At 30.8% G+C, this 22,634-nt stretch overlaps 1 protein-coding gene across 3 annotated transcripts in view; it reads right to left on the bottom strand.

Annotated features, from left to right (window-relative positions):
* LOC140049606 (TBC1 domain family member 1-like) overlaps window positions 1-22,634 on the bottom strand; it is a 53,471-nt gene that overhangs the window by 11,295 nt on the left and 19,542 nt on the right. Inside the window, exons 6-13 of one of the 3 annotated variants that reach the window (XM_072094534.1) lie at window positions 17,611-17,733; window positions 15,449-15,559; window positions 14,915-15,016; window positions 14,303-14,601; window positions 13,999-14,025; window positions 11,826-11,959; window positions 8,362-8,544; window positions 4,543-4,575 (exon numbers count right to left, since the gene is read on the bottom strand). In XM_072094534.1, the coding sequence (XP_071950635.1) occupies window positions 4,543-4,575; window positions 8,362-8,544; window positions 11,826-11,959; window positions 13,999-14,025; window positions 14,303-14,601; window positions 14,915-15,016; window positions 15,449-15,559; window positions 17,611-17,733 (1,012 nt within the window). The remainder of the gene's footprint in view (window positions 1-4,542; window positions 4,576-8,361; window positions 8,545-11,825; window positions 11,960-13,998; window positions 14,026-14,302; window positions 14,602-14,914; window positions 15,017-15,448; window positions 15,560-17,610; window positions 17,734-22,634) is intronic. The other 2 variants (XM_072094535.1, XM_072094536.1) reach the window with 2 other exon arrangements.

The following is a 22,634-nucleotide window of genomic DNA, read 5'->3' on the forward strand; positions in this document are numbered from 1 at the left end:
TTGATTAATATCATTATCTTTTTAAACCACAATAGGAACCAGTCAACTCTCCCAATACCTTTGGGCTGGCCAAAATGCTTAGTTTTCCAGAAATTCTGGTATTGGGAATGTGTTTTTAATTTTAATGGTAACAATTAATTTGGGACTGTTTGGACTTGGGAGAGTTTCTGATTTTCAGATAGTATGGTATTGGGAGAGCTGAGTTGAGTTGTATAAGTTTCTAAAAACAAAGAAATACTTTATAACACTGCAGACACTTCTAATAATGATATATGAAATCTATTTTCTGAGATAAGAGCCGATTACTATTTTACTTTGCAGGTTTCAATGTGTATTGTCAAGCCTAAAATCATGATTCTTCTACTATTTCAAGCAAGTGCAAATTTAATTGATACTGAAAGTGGGTAGTTTAACATAAATTGCAATGGATTTAAATATATATCATATGAAGTGACAATGCATGGTGTGAATTGTATTGAATACTGTATATGAATCATCAACATTAAAATAAAATGTTTTAATGAAAAAAACAAGAAAGTCAATGTTCCAGAAACCATCATGAAAATGATTTTTAAGAACAAATGAGCAAGTACAAAGCATGCAGAAATAAGTAAGAACCACTAAAGGGTGTAATTAATTAATTAATTAATTATTTAATTAATTACTGGTAATTAATTAATTAATTAAAGACTGAAAAGACTTTGATGAATCTGAAAAGACTGTGATGGTTTCAAAATGTTGTTTTTTTCCCCATAGTATGCATCAATCTTAAAAAAGCATCCCAATTTGGAGACTATATTAATGGAATACTAAATCACACGTTTGTTTAGTAAAACAATATATATTATACAATTTTCATTTACGAAAACAAAAATATAGGAACACGGTACAATTTTTGTCCAAGATAAGAGATAATAATAAGATTCCTTCATGGTTAAACTAAGGAAGCTGAAATAGATTAAGACGCACCCTTAATTTAGGTCAAATTTGCGTGTCAAAAGTGCGACTTATACACCTAAATATACGGTAACAGTTGGAATGATAATGCAATTAAAGAAATCAATAATTGAGGGGCAAAGTACTTTGAAAATGTTACTATAAAATTAGGATCGGATTTCTAAAGCAAAGGCAGAATGTCTGATGGTTTTGTAAAATCTTGGGGTGATGGAATAAATAAATAATTAACAATAAAAGAATATAAAAAAAACAAGGTTAAACTATTAATACAGGTAAAATATTATACAAATAATGAATGTTTATGAGTGCAATGGTACAAATAATGGCACGAGGTGAATGATGAAAGGTTAATATAACCTTTCATCATTCACCAAGTGCCATTATTTGTACCATTACACAAATACAAAACATTCATTATTTGTTTTATATAACATCTAAATAACAAACAAAAATGTTTCAAAAAGTACTATTTAACGATCGTTGAATAGTGCGTACTATTGCACGCCATGTGACCCACATTCGTCCAATCAAATGACAGGAATTTATATAGGTGTTATATAAAATCTTATATTCATTATACTGTACATGGATTCAAAGAAGAGAAAACATGTACATGTAAAGCTCTGTCTACACTATCAAACTTTATGTGACAAAAAATATGCCCAAAAATGGTAGTGATATGCTAATATGGTACCTGTAGTTATATGACATCATAATGTCCATATATGTGCATTTGTTTGGTTTTGTTTTGCCCTATTGTTTTTTCCCTTTTTTATGCTGTTTTTATTCTTATACTTGTTATGTATTTTTTGACAAGTTTTTACACGCAATTTGGCCACGAGATGTAAATTGGTCAGTATTTTTTAAATAAAGAGAATATAAATATAGTGTAGACAGCTTAAGTAGACAAAATACAAGATTATTCAGCATTTATGAGATATTAAAATGTTTGCAATCATATTACGTACTTTACACACCATTACCAACTGCTATCTTAAGCATCATTAAAAAAAAACACCATCAATAAATTTCATTTTTTAATATTGTATCATAGAAACTAATCCATTTATAATCTATTGTAATTACAGTCTGAAGGATGTAGAATAATATATGTTTTACAGGGACATAATTTATATGAAGACTAGACAATAAAAAAAATCGGACACAATAGTATATTGATCACCAGACAGTTGCTCAAATATTCTACAATTACTATAACTGATATTTATTTATTTTCACAATCAGAATTCAAAATAATATTTTATTATATTAAATAAATTAATGGTTGGAATATTGAAATCCATTTGTAAACATAGCAAAATTATTCTACTGCACTTACTGCAGTAACTACATATTTTTACTGCAATATCATCATATGATTTCAATGTATGCTTTTGATTAAATTAATTGCAGTAAACACTGTGCATGATTAGATACTGCAGTAACTGAACAACAAATAACAAACAAAAACGATTTGAATAAAGCCCATAAAACGGGTGCGTTTATACTGTCTAACATGTAGCATGTTATTGTTAGCAGGCTTTATAGGAAAAAATAGGGTAGAGATGGTCTTTAAAAAAACAATTATTTGTACAGTAAATACAAAAACACTGGTTTAATAAAAACATCATATCAATATGGGACTTTTTTTATGTTTAAAAAGCTAACCCATTATAGTATTATTTAACATTATATGAACATGACTAAATACCCTGGGAATACAAGGAATTATACTGATACTTCATATGAGGCCTAGATTAGCTCTTTAAATATATGATGCTCATGCAATATATAAAAAAAGGATGCAAAATCACAGTGACCTTTGACCTGTATTATGTATGCATGCAAGGCACCGGATAACCAGATTATGGGATGAATTGATTCGTGTTAGGAATCCTTATGTTAAATTTTGTTCGCTAGCGATAGCATAGTGTTGAAGGTATTTAATCAAATATTCATTTATCCATGTCAAAAGATAAACCATGCTGAATCCATTACAAACAGAGATGATAAGAAACAAAATATATAATGTGAATAAATCAGAAAAGAATGTAAATATGCAAATTTGTATATAACACCTGTGTTTATGTATATACATACTCAAGTGGTCTGTTAACAAAGAATGATGGGATGAATGAATGGATGGATTCATACGATAATTTAATGTTTAGATAGTTTTAGTCATGGACATGCAATACGAAAACAAATTACTTGCGGAAAATAAAATAGTTAAGCATGATCTAAAACAAAAACAAAGTACTGTAGGCCTATGAATCAGCCACACTCGGCATGAGCATCATGGGAAGAAAAAGATGGACTTATTATATTGACTGGCATGAATAAAGCAAGATATAGCTGAAAACACGTCAAAACTCATTTGAAAATAATGAAAATATTATAACATAAAAAAAAGGGCTTGAAACAAATAGGCCTACAATAATTGCAAAAAATAAACAAAAGACAACAATGATGAATACAAATTAATAAAAAAAACATGTAACTGTTATTCATAATTTCATGCAGAGTTTTTAAATTTTAAAGTTTAAAGTTTTTTAAAGTTTCTATTTAACGTTTGAAGTTTCCTTTGTTTAATAACAAAATTATGTTAACATAAAATTAATTTCATAGTAACATAGTTACTAGGGTGAGAAATTGAGACAGTTATTTGTGCACAACCGGTTTGCATTGTGTTTGCCTATCTCCAAAATAAACATAATTCATATAGATCAATCAACAGTTAAAATTGACAGACAAAATAAAATTATTGTTTCTTTTGAAGTACATCACAAATATTCTATTCTATTCACAAATTAATATATTCATAATCATATTCTTGTACAAATATTGTGACATAAACAATAATACAGTAGTATGTATTGGTAGTACTTTGATATTTGACGACGCATGCTATAGTAGTATAAAATATAACTACGGCGAAAACATATTAAATTATTAGTTATATTAAAGTACATGTAGAATAAAATATTAGAATTTGAAATTATACTCCACAGAAAAAAAAATAATTTCATATGTTGCAGAAATGGATATGAGATGCTTTAAGCAAAACCTATAATTTCATCAAATTATTTTATGGAAAGCAAAAAAGTGTGACCCACTTTCACAGCAGGTTTTGATTGGCTGAATACTGAGTGATACATATTTTTTATTATTTCAAGTACAGTAACATCTCACACTTTACATAGTTCTGTCTTGTAAGATTTTGAAATTATGAAATTCAATTTGTATTATAAATAAAACAGCAATTTGTTTTAATGGATCACAATTGTGACATCCCACCCAGAATACTACTAATTAGTGACATACATATGGTGTCCGTGAAAAAGAAAATTTGAGGTGTGTTTTTTGACAGACGGATATTTTGAATGAAAAGTAATGATTTACTTCAAAATTAATTATTATTAATAAATTTGGAAGATGTTACTGTATCGAAACTGTTTTCTTCTACAACATATTATTACTATTTTTCTCCTCAGGATGCTGCGTTAAATTTGCAATTATAGCTGACATGAGCACTACATACATAAAATAATTAGTAAACAAAGAATTTAACAACAATTAACGTACTATCTTCAACCTGCAGCATTTCTGGCAAAGAATCTAAAAGAAAAAGAAGAAGCTTTCAAGAGCCTCAAGAGTTTATGAATTTATTTATCTCCTAGTATTATTTATTATTTTCACGCGGCTCCTTTACGGAATCATTAGAAAACAGTTAACATGCAGTAGCTTATTGCTTACTACGGCTCAAAAAATGGTTATTTGGAAACTTGGACTGGGCATGCTCAAACCCAAAAGCAAGTCTGGGAGAAGAGAGTTGAGACATGTTGTCTACCTGTTCAATAAGCAATGTTTTTGTTTGGCTGTCAACGTTATTTATCATTGAACAATGGTCAAATCCTTCTTCTATAGTTTTGGCGAATGTATACTCCAAAAAGTTAAGCGGCGTTTCTTGTAAGAAATATTTCTTGTTAATTAAAGAAATGAAATGGAAATTGGCAGCACACATAACAAGAATACCGGAAAATATATGGACAAAAAGAGTCACAGAATGATAACCAAGAACTGGAAGAGGATAAAAGAGGAAGTGGAGAGATAGCATTTGGAGATATCTTGGAAATTCAAACTGGTCATACTATAGCTTCAGAGAAAACGTAATGAAAAATGGATGACATGATCTGTGATGATGAGGATAATGATAATTCTTTATACTGAATGATACTACAGTACTAAAGCATTGATTTCCAAAGTGGTTCAGTAGAAAATTAAAAACAATAAAATTAAGTTGAGAAATAAAATAAAATAAACTTTTGAATTCACGTCAGTCGAAGAAAACATTTCAAAATATAAATATGTTTATTCAAGATTTTATATCATTGAAAATGTCAAATTTGTTTTTCCAGGACTTTTTTCTAAGAACTGTATGCATGTTGAGTTGATGTCATGTTTTTAAAAACTTGCCATTAGTAAAGGTAAAGAAGACATGACAAAGCTATAGGGAAAGTGTGTTGTTTGTTTGCAATTCCTCGTAAAGTATGAAAATACATTGACACTGCCTATAGCAAATGTAAGAAGAAAAAACTGGTTTTTTAGATGTATGTCAGTCAATACCTTTTTAAAATTGGGTGAGTGGCTGTGCGGTTAAGACAGTAGAACCATAATTACGTAATTAAGTAATACATCGGCAGGGGTTCGAGGCTCACTCGCTCCATGGTTCTGGTGGTAGAACGAGTCTTCTCAGATAAGGACTATAAACAGTAGAGATCCAGTGTACACATTCAGCTCATGTGCACTTTAAAGAACCTAGTACATCTTTCAAGATGAGTAAGGGATTAACCTGGTGTACTAGTGGTACACACACAGTCACTGATCATAACTGGGTCCTCTTGGAGAACAGTCTTGGACTGAAGAGGTCACCCAGTACAATGAAATAATAGTAATAGTAGGGCTATTATTAGGAATTTTTTAAGTGTAAACATTTGTTGGTCACTTTGGTCACGAAGGAGTTCTACTGTGCTTTATGTTGAAAGTATGTAAATTATACAAATTTTATTACCCATATCCTATTATATAATGTTAAGTATAATGTGGAATTTTATACTCATATTTGTATATTAAATTACAAAGGATTGAAAATATAACCCTGCCTGCCAGTAGAAATGTTAAACAAATCTGCTGAATCAAAATGAAAACGATTAAAGTATGCTATATATGCCTGACAGCTTCTATCTAAACTGAACTATACATAAAATGCTATATGTCATCTACAGGGATGAGACGTCACATGAAATTCCAGATACAGTAGCTACATAAAATGCTATGTCATCAAACTACAGGGATGAGATGTGAAATATTGACGTATGGATGCCAGATAGTTGCATATGAAGGAATAAGATGCTGACCGCAATTAAGTTTACTCTAGATATAGTATAGATGAAATGTCATACATGCAGCAGCCATGATATACATTATACATGACAGTAACATGTACAAATTACAAGATTTCTATTTAGAAAAAACAGAGATAATAACTGTAATTGGTTTAGCTGGCATGCTACTTAGCGCGTGTAATACAGACATACACAATATTGGTATAAAGCAAGTTTACTATATGTCAGAACAGACCTATGTTAATTTAGTGTACTATTGAAGTTGCTTTTGTGATGAGAACCTTCAGTTATGTCTATACTATCAAAATAAGTGTGATGTACCCAAATATGGTAGTGATATACCCAAATATGGTAGTGATATATCTTAGTGTCGATACAGTATATGGGCACATCACATTTTTTTTTTTTCAAATGTTTGATAGTGTAGACAGAACTTGACAGATTTGAAACCAGAACACTGAGGTGTACTTTAAAGAGCTCCAGAATATTTTACTGTTCAGTATGCTGCTACTGTATTTTACTGTTCAGTATGCTGCTACTGTATTTTACTGTTCAGTATGCTGCTACTGTATTTTACTGTTCAGTATGCTGCTACTGTATTTTACTGTTCAGTATGCTGCTACTGTATTTTACTGTTCAGTATGCTGTGCTACTGTATTTTACTGTTCAGTATGCTGTGCTACTGTATTTTACTGTTCAGTATGCTGCTACTGTATTTTACTGTTCAGTATGCTGCTACTGTATTTTACTGTTCAGTATGCTGCTACTGTATTTTACTGTTCAGTATGCTGCTACTGTATTTTACTGTTCAGTATGCTGCTACTGTATTTTACTGTTCAGTATGCTGCTACTGTATTTTACTGTTCAGTATGCTGCTACTGTATTTTACTGTTCAGTATGCTGTGCTACTGTATTTTACTGTTCAGTATGCTGTGCTACTGTATTTTACTGTTCAGTATGCTGCTACTGTATTTTACTGTTCAGTATGCTGCTACTGTATTTTACTGTTCAGTATGCTGCTACTGTATTTTACTGTTCAGTATGCTGTGCTACTGTATTTTACTGTTCAGTATGCTGCTACTGTATTTTACTGTTCAGTATGCTGTGCTACTGTATTTTACTGTTCAGTATGCTGTGCTACTGTATTTTACTAGCCTACAAGATTTGCAATGCATTGTCAGCTTTAACTTGCAAAGTGAAAGATCCGACATATTTGCATACAAGTGAATGTAAATACAAGTAAAAGGTCGATGCATGTTAGCAGAAGCTATGCGGGATAATTAATTGATTACACATAGCCTAGAAGCATTTCAGTATCATATGCAGATTATCTAATGTGTTAGTTCACTATCAATTCTATTAATATTTCTTAAGAAGCTGGGGTGGATTGTAGAGATCGGTACTAGCCTAAGAAATATTTTTTTAAATAATAAATTGCTATCTGAACTTGTAAAAACTAGCTGCAATTAAAAAACCGTTTTTGACATGATAGCTAAAAGTTAAAATACCTCACAAAATTGTTTAGGGTGCAAGTTGTTTTATAAATTCGGTCTTTAGTAATCAACACTAAATTACTATAGCCCTCTTTTACACTGTATTCCATTTTAAATGACTTGTTAATTCTCTTTATTTGTGAGTTAAAAAATGGTGAGAACACAAAAGTTCAAGTAGATTATAACAATACATAATTTCTGATCAAAAATAATCAATAAAAAAATATACCATGAAACCATATGAACCATATTATCATGAAAGACCATATTAATCAATTAAATTTAACCATTATTTTGATAATTAGTAAAATTAAGCTGAAATTAAAGCAGCAATAAATAAGAATAGGTCAAGAATATGGAACAGATGTTTTGATTGGATCGGCCATTAGTACACACAACAGCCTTCCTACTTACAAAAAACCTAAAGATTGAAAAACAAAAGGCAATAAACTTTCCATTGAGATAAAAATAAAAACAAGTTGATCTCTTAATCTAGAGGATCTTACCTTCAATTCGTCGGTTTTCACGTTCCATTCGTATCAGAATAATCTGTTCCATGATCACTTTTCTCCAGAGGGCGCGTATCATCGCGCGGGTCTTAAACCGTGTTTCATGTTTTTTACTATCGACTTCATCACCCTGAGAACTGTTTTCATTGAAAACAGATTCTTCGGTCTCTTCACTTATTTCTAAAAATATAATCAATTAAAAATATTTATTACTGACTCTACAAAAACTGCAAAAGTCAATTACAAATTTAAACTATATGATGAATATGAAAAAACCATTGATTCTCGACAGGAGTTGAACATAAGACACAACATTTTGTAAGCAAACATATTTAGCAGCCCACTAGTACCAATAAACAGTACTTTAAATAGTAGAAGGGGGCACCTCTAAAGCTCTGTTTACACTATCAAACTTAATGTGACAAAAAATGTGATGTGCCCATTTATGGACATGATGATGTCATATCACTACCATATTTAGGCATATAACTACCATATTTGAGGAAATCACACTTTTTTTGTCAAACTAGTTTAATAGTGTAGACAGAACATTAGAAATTGTCCCCTTAATTAGCCCCCAACCCCTCCCTTTCCTTTCCTTGAAAAGTGTTCCCTAAATGCATGTAAAAAGGTATTTAACAATTACGCATACAAAAATGTTACATTATGTAAATAGGCCAAAAACAGTGATCAATTCACATTGGTTGTTTATCTTGTGTATAAAATTAGGCCTATAAGTTAAAGACCCATTCCCAACAATTTGTGACGTTTTGTAAAAATAATGCATATATATTACTTTAAAAACATTAAACCAGGTCATTCCTTGTCTTATGTGCGTTTTATGGTAAATTATGATAAAAAGAGAGAAACAATGCAGCACCCAAGTAGCTCGTGGTAAATTACCTCTCGTCGGCTGTCTTTAGGCCTAGCCTAGCTAGGCTTAGTTTTGTATGCCTAGCCGGTAAACATCGGTAACCTACAAACATCGTACGCAAGCTATATGCCTAGCCAGACGTTGTATAGTTGCTGCATTAATTATCTTTCTGTTTTTGACAGACTCTGTTGATACAAATTGGGGGAAACCCAGTATTTTCACTGAAAATTTAGGAGTCTTCTATTTGTTTTGACTTCACAATTGATCGAAAAGTGGATAAATTACAGAAGAAAAGGTTGGGATTTATAGCGGGCCGCTAAAATTATTAGAATCGCCTTATTTTTCATATTTTTACCCATTTAAAGACGAAAAAAGTTATCTCAATAGAACCATATAGTGTTTATTTTTACATTAATGTAGTTTGTGATCTTAAATTAGATCTAAAAAACGTAGGGAATGGGCAATGAACTATACATTGATCATAAGAATCTATATTCCAGTTCAAAGTAATCTTATTTTATTGCCTCATCACTGCCTGTGTCATCATGAAATATGATTCTGTCAGATATGCTTTTAGACGTCTTGTGAGACATTGTAAAGTGGCATCGTCTTTTAATATTCCAAACACGATATGACTCTGTACGCTCCATCTCTCTAGTGACTATGAGTTATAAGCTTAAGCTTTGGAGTGTACACAACTAGCTCGTGTGCACTTTAAAGAACCTAGTACATCTTTCGAGACGAGTAGGGGGTTACCCAGTTGTATTAGTACATCACAGCCACTGATCACAAACTGGGCCCTCTGGGAGACCAGTCTTTGACTGAAGAGGTTACCCAGTATAAATATATATTTCAATCAATCAATCAATCATAGATATGAACAACAATGTACAATATTGACAACACCCCATCCAGAGTACAGTAGTACTCAACATATTGTTCAACATATTGTATTGAACATATTGTTTATGTATTGTCCCCAAAAACGTGAACAATTTAGATTGATAAAACCAGACATTGAATAGAACATTTTAATCAAGAATCCGTCAAAACAGGAAGGAAAAAATATGGAAGGAAAAATAATTGTTTCACTATAAAACAAACAGTTAAATTTAATCAAAAAACATTGTCTGACAGGCAATTTGACTTTTTAAGAACAATATTTTTGTTTTCAATCCAATTTTTGGTCCAAAAAATGGCATATACTGGTATTACTTTAAACATTTTACAAATTAATTTTTCAGAAACAAAATCAATCTAATGTGCCGAAACTTATATTTTACAATGTGATTTTCAAGATTTAAGTTATATATACCCGCTATTTATTTGTGAATATATTATAGATATCCATATTTAAAAATGTTCATTCTCAGGACCCATATCAACCTATTTTTTATGAGTGTTATATGTTAATCTATATTGTATAATAGTCATATAAATATTTATATAAAAATGTGAAGAAAAAAAAGGTAGGGAAAACAAAAAAAAGGACACTTCGCATTGTAGGCTACTCATGAACTGACCATAGAGATTGAATGACCAAACAAAAAAGTTATAATTAATATCTTGTGACATTAAAAAATACTAAAAGTCTAATATGCAAGTGTCTATGCAAGATAAAAGTATGAACATTGTCTGAAATAGACTTGTTTTCAATTAAAGTGTTATATGCCTTTAACGATGATGTGTTATTGGGAAAAACATTAACAACACAACGCACGACATACTACACATCTGAAAGGTCATAGGTAAACGCATCCATCAATGACACGCAAGATGCATAGCAACAAATTTATTTTGCTGTTTTGAAGGATTCACATAGATCATATTCACATATCCACTATTTTAGTTATTTTTCAATGTTGCATGCAGCTGCCTAGTAGTGTTCTAGTCTATTAGCCACAAAGGTTCAATTTCAATGTTGTCCATTTATTTTACTTCCTGAAGCAAGAAATAACCACATTTTGTTTCCGTAAAATTTACCAAAATAAAATGCGATTAATTTAGGATGGACTTGTGTGACACATTAAAAAATGGCAAAATGGAATTATATACAGAATATAGCTTCAAATTGAGTTTTTTATTTCATCTACCATAAAGTAACAAGTCCTAAAGCTCTGTCCACACTATCAAACTAGTTAGACAAAATAAGTTTGATGTACCAAATATGGTAGTAATACTGACATCATCATGTCCATGTTTTTTTTTTTTTTTATATTTTTTTTTTATTTTATTCAATTTTCAGGTACAACAATACATGACAATACAGCGGTGCAGCACCCTGAGGATTGCCATGAGTGCAAAGCACTATCGAGATGGCTCTCCATATACTGCACTAGAACATATAAGACAAACATATACACAAGATGCTCTACATAAACAAAGACTTTTTTTTGTCACATAAAGTTTGAAAATGTAGACAGAGCTTTAAGGTTATTTAATTTCATTTGATTTGACAATAATTGATATTAAAATTATAGAAATTGATAGTGTAGACAGAGTACCAATGCAAGCTTTGCAGCCCAAAGATCCCTTTGGATCAAAGCTGCCAACAAACGGTTCTCATTCACATGTCCACAACCCTTACCTGGTACTGCTTTGGCCGGAGTGACCACTCGGTTAAAGATGGCCTGTCTCCATGATGTTTGTCTCCTAGGAGTCATTGGATGATACGGTGATGAGGTCATATGTGTACTTCTTCTATCATCAAAGCTCATTGTCCTGATCAGAAAAAAACAAAAATGCTATAAAATATCAAAATTTTAAAACTATAAAATAACATAATGTTCTTACATCTTGATATAATATCCCTTTCCTAGCTTAGCAAAAGGAGGATTTCACGCACACCGGGTATGCAACACTAGCATTTCATATTGCTAGGAGATGCAAACGTGGTATTCTCTAATAAATATTACATAAACTGAATACTGTAGGCAATTTTGAATGTTGATAAATTGAAAATTTTAATCAGCCAAAAATGTAATTATTTTAAGTAAGTTTTTAATTCCATTATAATATAAATAAATATTTTATAAAAAAAATGCTTACTGAGATAAACTATTATAAATTATTAAAATACTAAATTTAAAATTCTAGTCATGATGTAATATAAAAAAAATATTTGATAAATAATATTTCATATTTCAAGCTAAATGAATATTCATACAGTAATTAATATGATTCATATACATTTGTATAATATGCCATGCATTAATTATTTACTGTAGTAAAACAGTACAGTACATAGCACAGCAGACAATGGTAAGATTTAATTCACAGCATAAAACACTACATAACAATTAAATACCATGTCTAGTACACACTTTCTATAACCAGACTAGAATAAAACCTTTTGTATAGTATGACTATTAAGCTCTGTCCACACTATGAAATTAGAAAAAAAGTGTGATGTGCCCAAATATGGTAGTGATATGCCCAAATATGGTAGTGATATGACATAATCATTTCTATATAAGGGCACATCACATTTTGTTGTCATAAAGTTTGATAATGTAAACAGAGCTTTAAACAGCCATGTAGCTCCCTGGGAAAACATGATAGCTAATTCCACAAGGAATACATAGAAACTGATACATACTCATATTAACTGATATAGTCATATTAAATAATAAAATGTTAAAGCTTTTTAATCACCAGAAATGAAAATATCTTGTTAGTTTTTAAAGAAACAATATAATTTTTCATGTTTCTTTTACATAAAAGTTCTTTGCCTTTTACCACTGCAATACAACTGATTAAAATTTCAATTTACATTGATTAAAACTTAATAGTATTTAAAGTACACTGCAACCAAGAAAGAAAGCTACCAGCTGCCACTCACCTAGAGAGATAGGGAGGATCCATGTTGGGGCAGGGGTGCTCCTTCCTACAATTTTTTTCCCCCAATTCAATATCTCTTTCGATATGTTTCGACAGACTATTATTAATATCATTATGTTAGCGCTCCCTGTTTTAAAACTCCTGGATCCTCCCCTGAGAGTAAGACCTTGCCATCACAAAATGGGAAACAAAATTTGATCAATAGTTTTTGTAAATAATAATTTTAGTTATGAGTATTGATAGAAAGTTAATGTTCATGATAAAAACACATTTTAAAGCTTTAAAATGTGTATTTATCATGAAAATATACTTTTATTAATATTGGTTTACAAGCTGAGAACTGGGACAGTTGCATTAGTGCTGGGGAGGCCAATGCTTAACAAATTGATCTATGTGATTTATTGCACTGAAAAGCTTGAAATTAAAAGGTACAGTTATTTTCTTTGTGATGGCAAGCTAGAAGAAAACAGGGAGGTAAGAATAAATACCTCCCAGCTAGAAAGAACAATGGCTACTGTATAATATAGCAACTACACCAAAAAACACAACAAAATGACACACATAGATTCTAGAGCAAGGACTACCTATTTATCCAATTGAACAAACATCCCAATATTTATACTCTCTGTTGAGTGGAATAATTTTTGTAACAAAATCTCAATTAACTCAAAGATCATGAAAACTTTGGGCAAAAGGGAAAATTGGTTTATTGTATACTGTATAGTATATAGAGTTTAATGAAAAACATGCACAGAAAATATAACTATGTTTGGCTGAAGCAAACATGTCATATGGCGTAGAATCTATGTATGAGCGTATTAATAGAATGTATATTTGAAAGTAACAATACTTGAATTAATGAACATGCATCAATAATACAGAATATATTACTGATAGATATTGATCCTTTGATATCTTACCCTTGGTTCTCACTTGTGTTTTTACTTCTTTTGAGTTAAGAAGATTAAAAAGAAACAATTAAAATCAATTTAAGGTTACCACACACAAACAATACCTTTAAAAGGTTATACAGTACTTTAAAATAAGTTTGAACTTATGATAGATCGAAGGCCATTAGAGATGTTATTAAATTCATATCAAGGCCTGTTGCTTTCTTAAATACAGCATCTATGGGAAGAGACAATGTGGTTATTCTCTTAACATAAAATATTCACTACCACTTCAATTGTAAAATTGTTTAAAAAAATATAATAATCAATTTACCTGCTTAATGGCACTGGTGTCCCTCCATACCTGTTGATGACTGGTCTGGGTCTATGTAACTCTTTTCTAACTGGTGGAGAACTTTTCCTTGGTAAAGTTGGAGTGGTAGGCGAGTCACCTAGTGTTTTACTTCGTGGGCGCATCGGCGTGACTGACGCCTCATAATGGCCCGCTGTGCTATTGTTCTCGCCTTCCATGGATGGGCTTTTCTTTGGAAGGGTTCGTTCGTTTTTCACAGGTGAGTAAGTTTGTAAGCTTTTGGCCGGTGATTTCAATGAGTCACCTGGGGACTGTGAATTCTGAAAAAACAAAGAAATTTAATTCTTTTCTTTCTGAATTGTTTTGTTTGTTAAAGTACTAGGTTTATTTTGATTGGGAATTTCTATAGGATATTAGTCATGGGTGTAGAATCTCCTTCACCCAAAAATAAATGCATTATAAATCACTAGTAAGAAAGTATTTGAGACCATTTTCAAAAATGTTGGGAGAGTTTTCAAATTTTCAGGCCAGGGTCCAAAATCATATATTTATTTACATTTAATAAATCATCATTTGTAAAGGAAAAATTACAATTACTATTATTAATATTATATAAATAAAAAATTAACTTACATGGCTAAAACTGTGACTATGAGGTTTGTAGTGAGGGTTGACTAAACTAGCGTCGTCTGCTACTTTCGATGGAGTCTTCTCCGTGTTACTCCGACTGCGTCCCTGTACGTATGTGACAGAACAGTAAACATTATGTTGATGGTTTGAGCAATTATGCAACGAAATCAATAGTTAGAGTATCCATGGCCTTGTCAGAAGAATGGAATATCTAAGCAGCCTAACAAGTTAACTATTGAATGTTAATTGTTATTGAACAACCTTGCATTAATGAACACTTATGTAAATTTTTAGTCAATCAATTGATGTTACTATTTAGATATGATTCTAAATTAGACATTATACAATCATTTTAATTACATTCCTCTGACAGTGACAGACTCAATCTGGTGACATCTATGACCTTTAACCCCTCATTGGTTACGGTACCAACTATAAACCTGCATGGACCTTGATATCATTAACACATATTGTGTTAAAATCAATATTATCAAGAAACGGCAATACAATCACGATTATTAATAATTGATACTTTACCTTGGACAAGAAGCTATCAAGTAATGATCGCTTTGCCCTGTTCTTAAAATTCTCAAGTTTTGACGTCGGAGGTACTGGTTTGGGATCCATTGTGTTTGTCTTTGGTGATTCCTAGATATAACAAAAGAATAAATAAAAATGTACTTTAAAAGAGGTTTTTATACAATTCATTGAATAAAAACTCAATAATTAATTAGATACAGTAAATGCATTGTAATGACAAAAGAATCACAAACAACAAAACACAATCAATGCACTGTCTACACTATAAAACTCTATGTGACAGTGGCATGCACAAATATGGTAGTGTTATGCCAAAATATGGTAGTGATATGACATCATCATGCTCATATATGGGCACACCACACATTTTTTTTGTCAAAATAGTTTGATAGTGTAGACAGAGCTTTAGATAAAGAGAATAGTAGTCATGTGGTTCCACACCACAGAAACGTACAGTAACATAGGGCCAAAGCCTGTTTTCTACAAGCATGAATCGTGTGTCAGCATATTTCAACCTTTAAAATAAATCCCTTTCTGTGATAAATTTAGTTCCTCAAGTTTTTGCTTCACTGAAAATTAGTAATTTTTAGTAGATGTATTGTCCCTTTGACTAATTCCAAGAAAATAAAAAATAAAAGATTTCGAAAAAAGGTGGGTCATTTTGAAGTATCATAATAGTTATTAACTATAGTATCACCAAAAATTTTTCGAAAAAAAAAAAAATTTAACTGAAATACAGACGTTTTTTTGTTTAAAAAATAACTTTGACTTCCAGTCAAAGTTTTCAATCAAAACATATCCCATAATGAAACGAGCTTGTTTGGCTACTCTCTATGCATAATCATAAAACTTCCTCATGATCTGTGTGAAAATACCTTCTTAACCGTGACGAGTTGTAAACAATCCTAATTTAGCATATGCATAATGCGTACTCATGGTTTGAAATCTTTGTTTACTTTCGCTCGTGACGATTTTCCAGATGAAATGTAATCAAACTAATTTACCTGTTAATTACGTAAACCTATTGTTTTTGGCTCAAATTTTCGACTAAAAGTGAATAACTTTAATATTACTTTGATATGGCCACTTTAAATTTAGAATATTTTTTTGTGTTTAAAGGGACAATACATCTTTAAGCGAAAAAAAACAACCAATCAGAGCTCATGAAATGCACACATGCAAATCGTAACGCCTAGCAGAAAAATCGCAGCTATTCGCTTTTGTAATGAAAAATTATATAAGGTAGCGCAATTTTTTTCTGCAAAAAATACTTTATAGATGTTTGTTGATGACAATAAAGGTCGGCTTTGAATCATTCATATCCTCTATTCAGAGAACACTATTCTATGGCCTGATAAATCTATATTAGCAATTAATTAAGGAAGTTTCAAAGACATAATATGTTCCCAAAACCCTGCTTCTAAAAAGTGGCCCCCAATTGGAGATACTGTACAAAGTACTATATTTTTAGTACTTTTCAATCTATTGGATAAACAAAAAAGAAAAATTCTCTCCTATTGCATTAGGACCCAAATGAAATTATTTCAAGATCAAAGATACTAAGCTGTATAAGTATAAACACATCCTTGGGGTAGAAAGACTTTACCTCTGAAATGCGAGTAACTTTCAGCCAAGTGATGCATGTGCTTATTTATACTAAAGCTTATTATTTCAATCCTAATCCAGTATAAATATATATTTCAATTCAATTCAATTCAATCCTTAAGGATAGTAAACTAAAAATATCAAACTATTTTGACAAAAAAATATCTGATGTACCCAAATATGGTAATATGACATCATCATGTCCATACATGGGCACATCACATTTTGTTTGAGAGGCAGGCTTCAGTACCAGCCTGAAGCAGATCCAAGATGTGTGGAAAGGAACGCCAAATGTGGCATCTTTTATCGACCTTAAAAATATTTTTTTTTGTCTGACTATACGTAAGTACTATTCATATGTTATTGTTTAAAGGTTTGCATGGTGAAATCAAATGTTGATATAAAGTTCTCAATCCTGTGGATGATCAAAGCATATATTGATCGAAACTTCGGGAAACTCAACAGTTTTTTTCAGAACTAATATACGTGATGTACCGCAAACTTTATATCAACACTTTTTGGTTCGTTTTTGGCCAGGGTTCATTTTACTGTACCTGTGGTTTCTTTTCTTGAGTATGGCTAATGTGAATATGTACTTTCTGATCTTGTCTACAGATACCCAATAACATACTCATCATTCTCTCATTCTCCTCTTGTTTAGTTTTAAATTTTGCATCCTAAAAGAAAAAAAAAACATATTTATATTTTAAAGCTCTGTTTACACTATCAAACTTTATGTTACCAAAAAAATGTGATGTGACCATATGGACATGATGATGTCATATCAATACCATAATTTGGGAACACCACATTTTTTTTTTTTTAACTTGTAGTCATATCACTACAATATTTGGGCAGCATCACATATTTTTTTGCTTTAGATTAGAATGTAAAACAATCCTTAAAAAGTTTTCATTTTCCAAATGAATTCTTAAAAACTAAAAAATTCATACTATACTAGGTGTGGTTTACACTGTCAGAAAACTAGGTCATCTGTAAATAGTACTGAACAATAAACTTGATATAAATATAGATTTTTATTTTTCAATCAATAAAGTGACTTTCTCAATGTATTATTTTATTATTCATAAGTCAATAATGTACAGTACCTCACTGAATAATTTCACAAAATAATAGGAACAAATATTACTTATAAATCAAATACTGGTAATAATATTATACAAAATGGTGATATACTTTATGAACAAGTATAAATAAATGCTAATTTCAGTATGTATTATTAAGGTCAAAAGGTCAAACCACATACTAAGATTTCCCATGTGCAAATTAAATTAGAAAACTTGTTAACAACATCTTGGAAAATGTCGGATTTTACAAGTCACAAGTTTGAACATTGTATAAAACAAGAACAATTTTTGGTGAAATTTATAATGTAGAAAAAGACCTTATTTAATCTGAGCTAAATCTGCAAAATTTAGCTCAGAGTTAAATATGATTATCTTTAGACACTTTGTCATAGAATGTCGATAAGTAATATTGATCATTTTCACTTGTTTTTATGTCATTATTTGATATGCAGAGGATAAAAAAAAGAAATCCAATTACTTATAAATACATTTAAAATCCTGGTTTAACTTATGCATACAGGAATTGAATACTATAATATGTTAAAAAATATGCAGCAGCATGATGTCCATATTGGCAACACACATGGAAAATTAATTATTTCTTTATAGTGAAATATCACAGTTGAAAATAACAGGTTAAAAACATTGTAAAATCTTCAATATAAAACAGCATTAATTTCTCCCAGTGAAATCTTATTGTATGTGTAGTGCTGGTACAATCAGTTGCCCGATGTTCCAGGGCAATCAACAAGTTATGTGGGCAACTTAAAAAACTTCGTCTCCAGTTTATGGTGAAGAAATTTGGATAAAAATAAAGAGGAACCAAAAAATTGCAAAGAGAAACAAAAAATTGCAAAGAGCAACAAAATCGTTCTGTGTTTCTGCAAACACTGATCAGTGATATTCAACTCAATAAATTATATCTGTCTATGTGAGTGAGTGGTCGAGTGGTTGAAGACAGTGGAACCGTAATTACGTAGCCATAAAATCGGCAAGGGTTCGAGGCTCACTCGCTCCATGGTTTTGGTGGTAGAATGAGTCTTCTCAGATAAGGACTATATAAACCATAGGTCCAGTGTACACATCTAAACTCATGTGCACTTTAAAGAACCTAGTAAATCTTTAAGACGAGTAGGGGTCCCCCGGTAGTATACACACAGCCACTGTCACTCAAGCCACTGATCATATCTCTGAGAGACCAATCTTTGACTGAAGAGGTTACCCAGTATAAATTTTAATAAATAAAATCAAAAACAAATAAATTAATAAATAAAAAAAAGTACAGTATAATACAGTACTATAGTATGTATGATACTATATTAAGCTCTGTCTACACTATCAAACTTTATGTGACAACAAAATGTGATGTGTGGACATGATGATGATATCACTACAGTTTTTGGGCACATCACACTTCTGTTATCAAACTAGTTTGATAGTGTAGACAGAGTTTTATAGTACATTCCTCACCCAAGATTAGATTTTTGTCATCCACAATTTACATTTCTCTTACACGACCCACTATTGTTGAAATCTAATGTATTACTTACAACATGCATTCACTCAATTCACGTAATCTGCATTTTACATACAAAAAATCCTACCTTACACTTTCAACTAATCCCGATAAGAACACCGCCAGCAAAATGATAAAATTTCCCAGAAATATCAAAAAGAGTAGGCGGATTTACAAGAGAGTGAAATGAAATGCTACTTTTAATGAATGACTGGGCACGTAATGAAATTTAAAACAGTGGCAAGAATGAATGTCAAGAATCTGTGGCTCTGAAGGAAGGAAATTGACTGCAAGTCTCTCGTCACATCTGACTGATGTTTGTGAAGTTCATTAAAGTTGGAAGAAAACAATATAACAAAGTTTGATGAATACTGTGTAATGTTATAAAGTATTTACAATAACATTTAAATATTTTTGTATTATTAAAAAAAAAATTTGAATTTTTACTTTTAATTAATTTAGAAAATCTTCAATATATATTTTTAAATGACTGCAACATCTACAAATTGATACAAAAACTGATTTAAGGGAATAAGCCCATGAGCCTATATTAGATCTGCATTAAAGTATAGTATAGAGCTGTATACAATGTTATGCTCCATGGTAATAAGTATACAAGTTATATTACATTTTAACCAATTTGATGTTTAAAATGTGAGTTTGTTAAATACGTGTATCAGAATTGTTTGACAAAAAATAATGAAATATAAATTATATTATTATTTTATTATAATAAAACAATAAAGCATATTATAATATTTATATGAAAAATGTTTATTTTGTATAGTTTTCCATTCAAAGTGTTATCACAGGTAAAAAGTCCAGTTACTACAGTAGTCCTAAACTAAAACATATCCAGAAACTTTGATAACAAAATCAAATAATCTTACCTTGTGACTACATTAAAGGAATACTTTAGGCCTACAATGTATATTCCATATTAAACTGCTATCGAACTGTTACATACTCATTAAACCAGTAGTGTACAATATAATAACAGCGTTTCTTTATATTATTATACCTGAATTAATCTTTATTAAACAGACTTTCTTTCAAGTTCAATGGGCTTTTGTTATTTAGATTCTGGTTTGTTATTATAGGTAGCCAGAATACAATGACCAAACCACATGAACTACTAGCCTATGTTAGTTTACAATACAAGACAGAGGAAACTAAACATAAAATAACAGCAGATAAACAAATATTAAAAAGATGTATTTATTGGTTTGAATTATCGATTTTTTTAATCCAAACTTCCTGAAAAAATGCTTTTTAAAGAAGGTTTGTACATACTTCCTTTTCAAATTAAATATTATTAAATAAAATTTGTAGAAAATTTGTATCAAAATGTTTGTACAATCACGGAGGTACTTAATTTATGAATATTAATATTCAATTAATTGATACCTTATAGGCCTATAAATAAAATGAATCTCAAGCAATGCTGTATTAATTACACAAACAAATATCCAAATTCATATTAATTTTTATTTTAAATATTTAACTCGATAGCAATATTTGATAGTATTTTGCTTTTATTCAATTCGACAGACATACAGAATTAGATTTGTTTTCTCCCAGCCTTTTGCGAATAACGAATAATATTCCATTAGCTTTTCGGATACGTAAACAAAATTATACTTCACTATAGATAAAAGAAATAAGGATGGAATTCAAATGAAAATCTTTCAAATTAATTTGGAACCAGATACATCTCTTTAAATGTTTCCAGGCGAATGTTCATATAGACTTAATGTATAAAAACCAATACAGGTAATTGTCCACACACACACACAACAAAAACAGCGTTTGCTGTTATAGAGTAAAGCGACCAATCACGATCATGCTCATCACATTAAGTAAAACTTACAGTGGTAATAAAGTCGTTTTATATTGTGATTTGTATACACGATACTACTGGCTTCAGGCTATCCAATATCACATTGTTGATTGATAACACGTAATATCTCAATATCTGACACATTTTCTAATTAAAAAACATGACTACATTATTTTTCTACTAGTAAAAGACAATAAAAATATTTATAATCAATTTGCAAATTAAACAAAACACACTCCATTTCCATCCAGTCCAATATACAGTATCTCAATTACTTTTTCTTAAAGCTCGGTCTACACTATCAAACTTTATGTGACAACAAAAATGTGATGTGCCATATATGGACATCATGATGTCATATCACTACCATATTTGGGCATTTTACTACCATATTTTGGCACATCAAACTTTTTTGTCAAACTAGTTTGATAGTGTAGACAGAGCGTTAGAGTATTAAATCATTCTCAAGCCATGTGGTTTGGTCTGAGCCTCAATAACTGATTTCTAATTGTATTGTTTGAGACTGAGAATGTGTACAGTCTTTTTAGCCTTCATACACTCACATCATTTTACTAGTCCAAACCAGGTAAATGAGCCTGAGAACTGGTTCTTATTTGTCAACAGACATTGCGGATGGTGTTAATGTAACCAACCCGGAAGAACAGTGTTGACTAAACTAGATAGATGCTTGTCTGGTATCTGCATCTAGCATCTGCCTCAGACCTCTGGTCAAGGTGGGCACTGGACGAGAGAAGCCCTTGATCAATGTTAGGACCAATCAAGGTGCTTTAAACAGTCTTGGCTTTGTTTGTATCAAACCTGTTAGTGGCGGTAATTATCGCTGTTGGTTTCGATTAAATAAAAAAAAATAAAAATAAAATAAAAATAAATTAGAACTTGAAGGTGCCGATACACAAGCTCCAGTATAGCGAGAATGGTGACAGAACAGGTTACATCGGGTCAAATTACAATCTACTGCATATTGATTCTATTCCATTGCCATTTTCGTATTACTGCATCGCGCGGCTGTATGTAAATTTATCATGCTCATTCAACCATGACATCAATCTAACTGACCTGCTTTTAATACTAATGACGTAAAATATAATTTATATAAAAAAATAAGTAACTAAT

The sequence above is a fragment of the Antedon mediterranea genome, chromosome 5 (assembly GCF_964355755.1).
Source record: "Antedon mediterranea chromosome 5, ecAntMedi1.1, whole genome shotgun sequence".
NCBI classification, from domain to species: Eukaryota; Metazoa; Echinodermata; class Crinoidea; order Comatulida; family Antedonidae; genus Antedon; species Antedon mediterranea.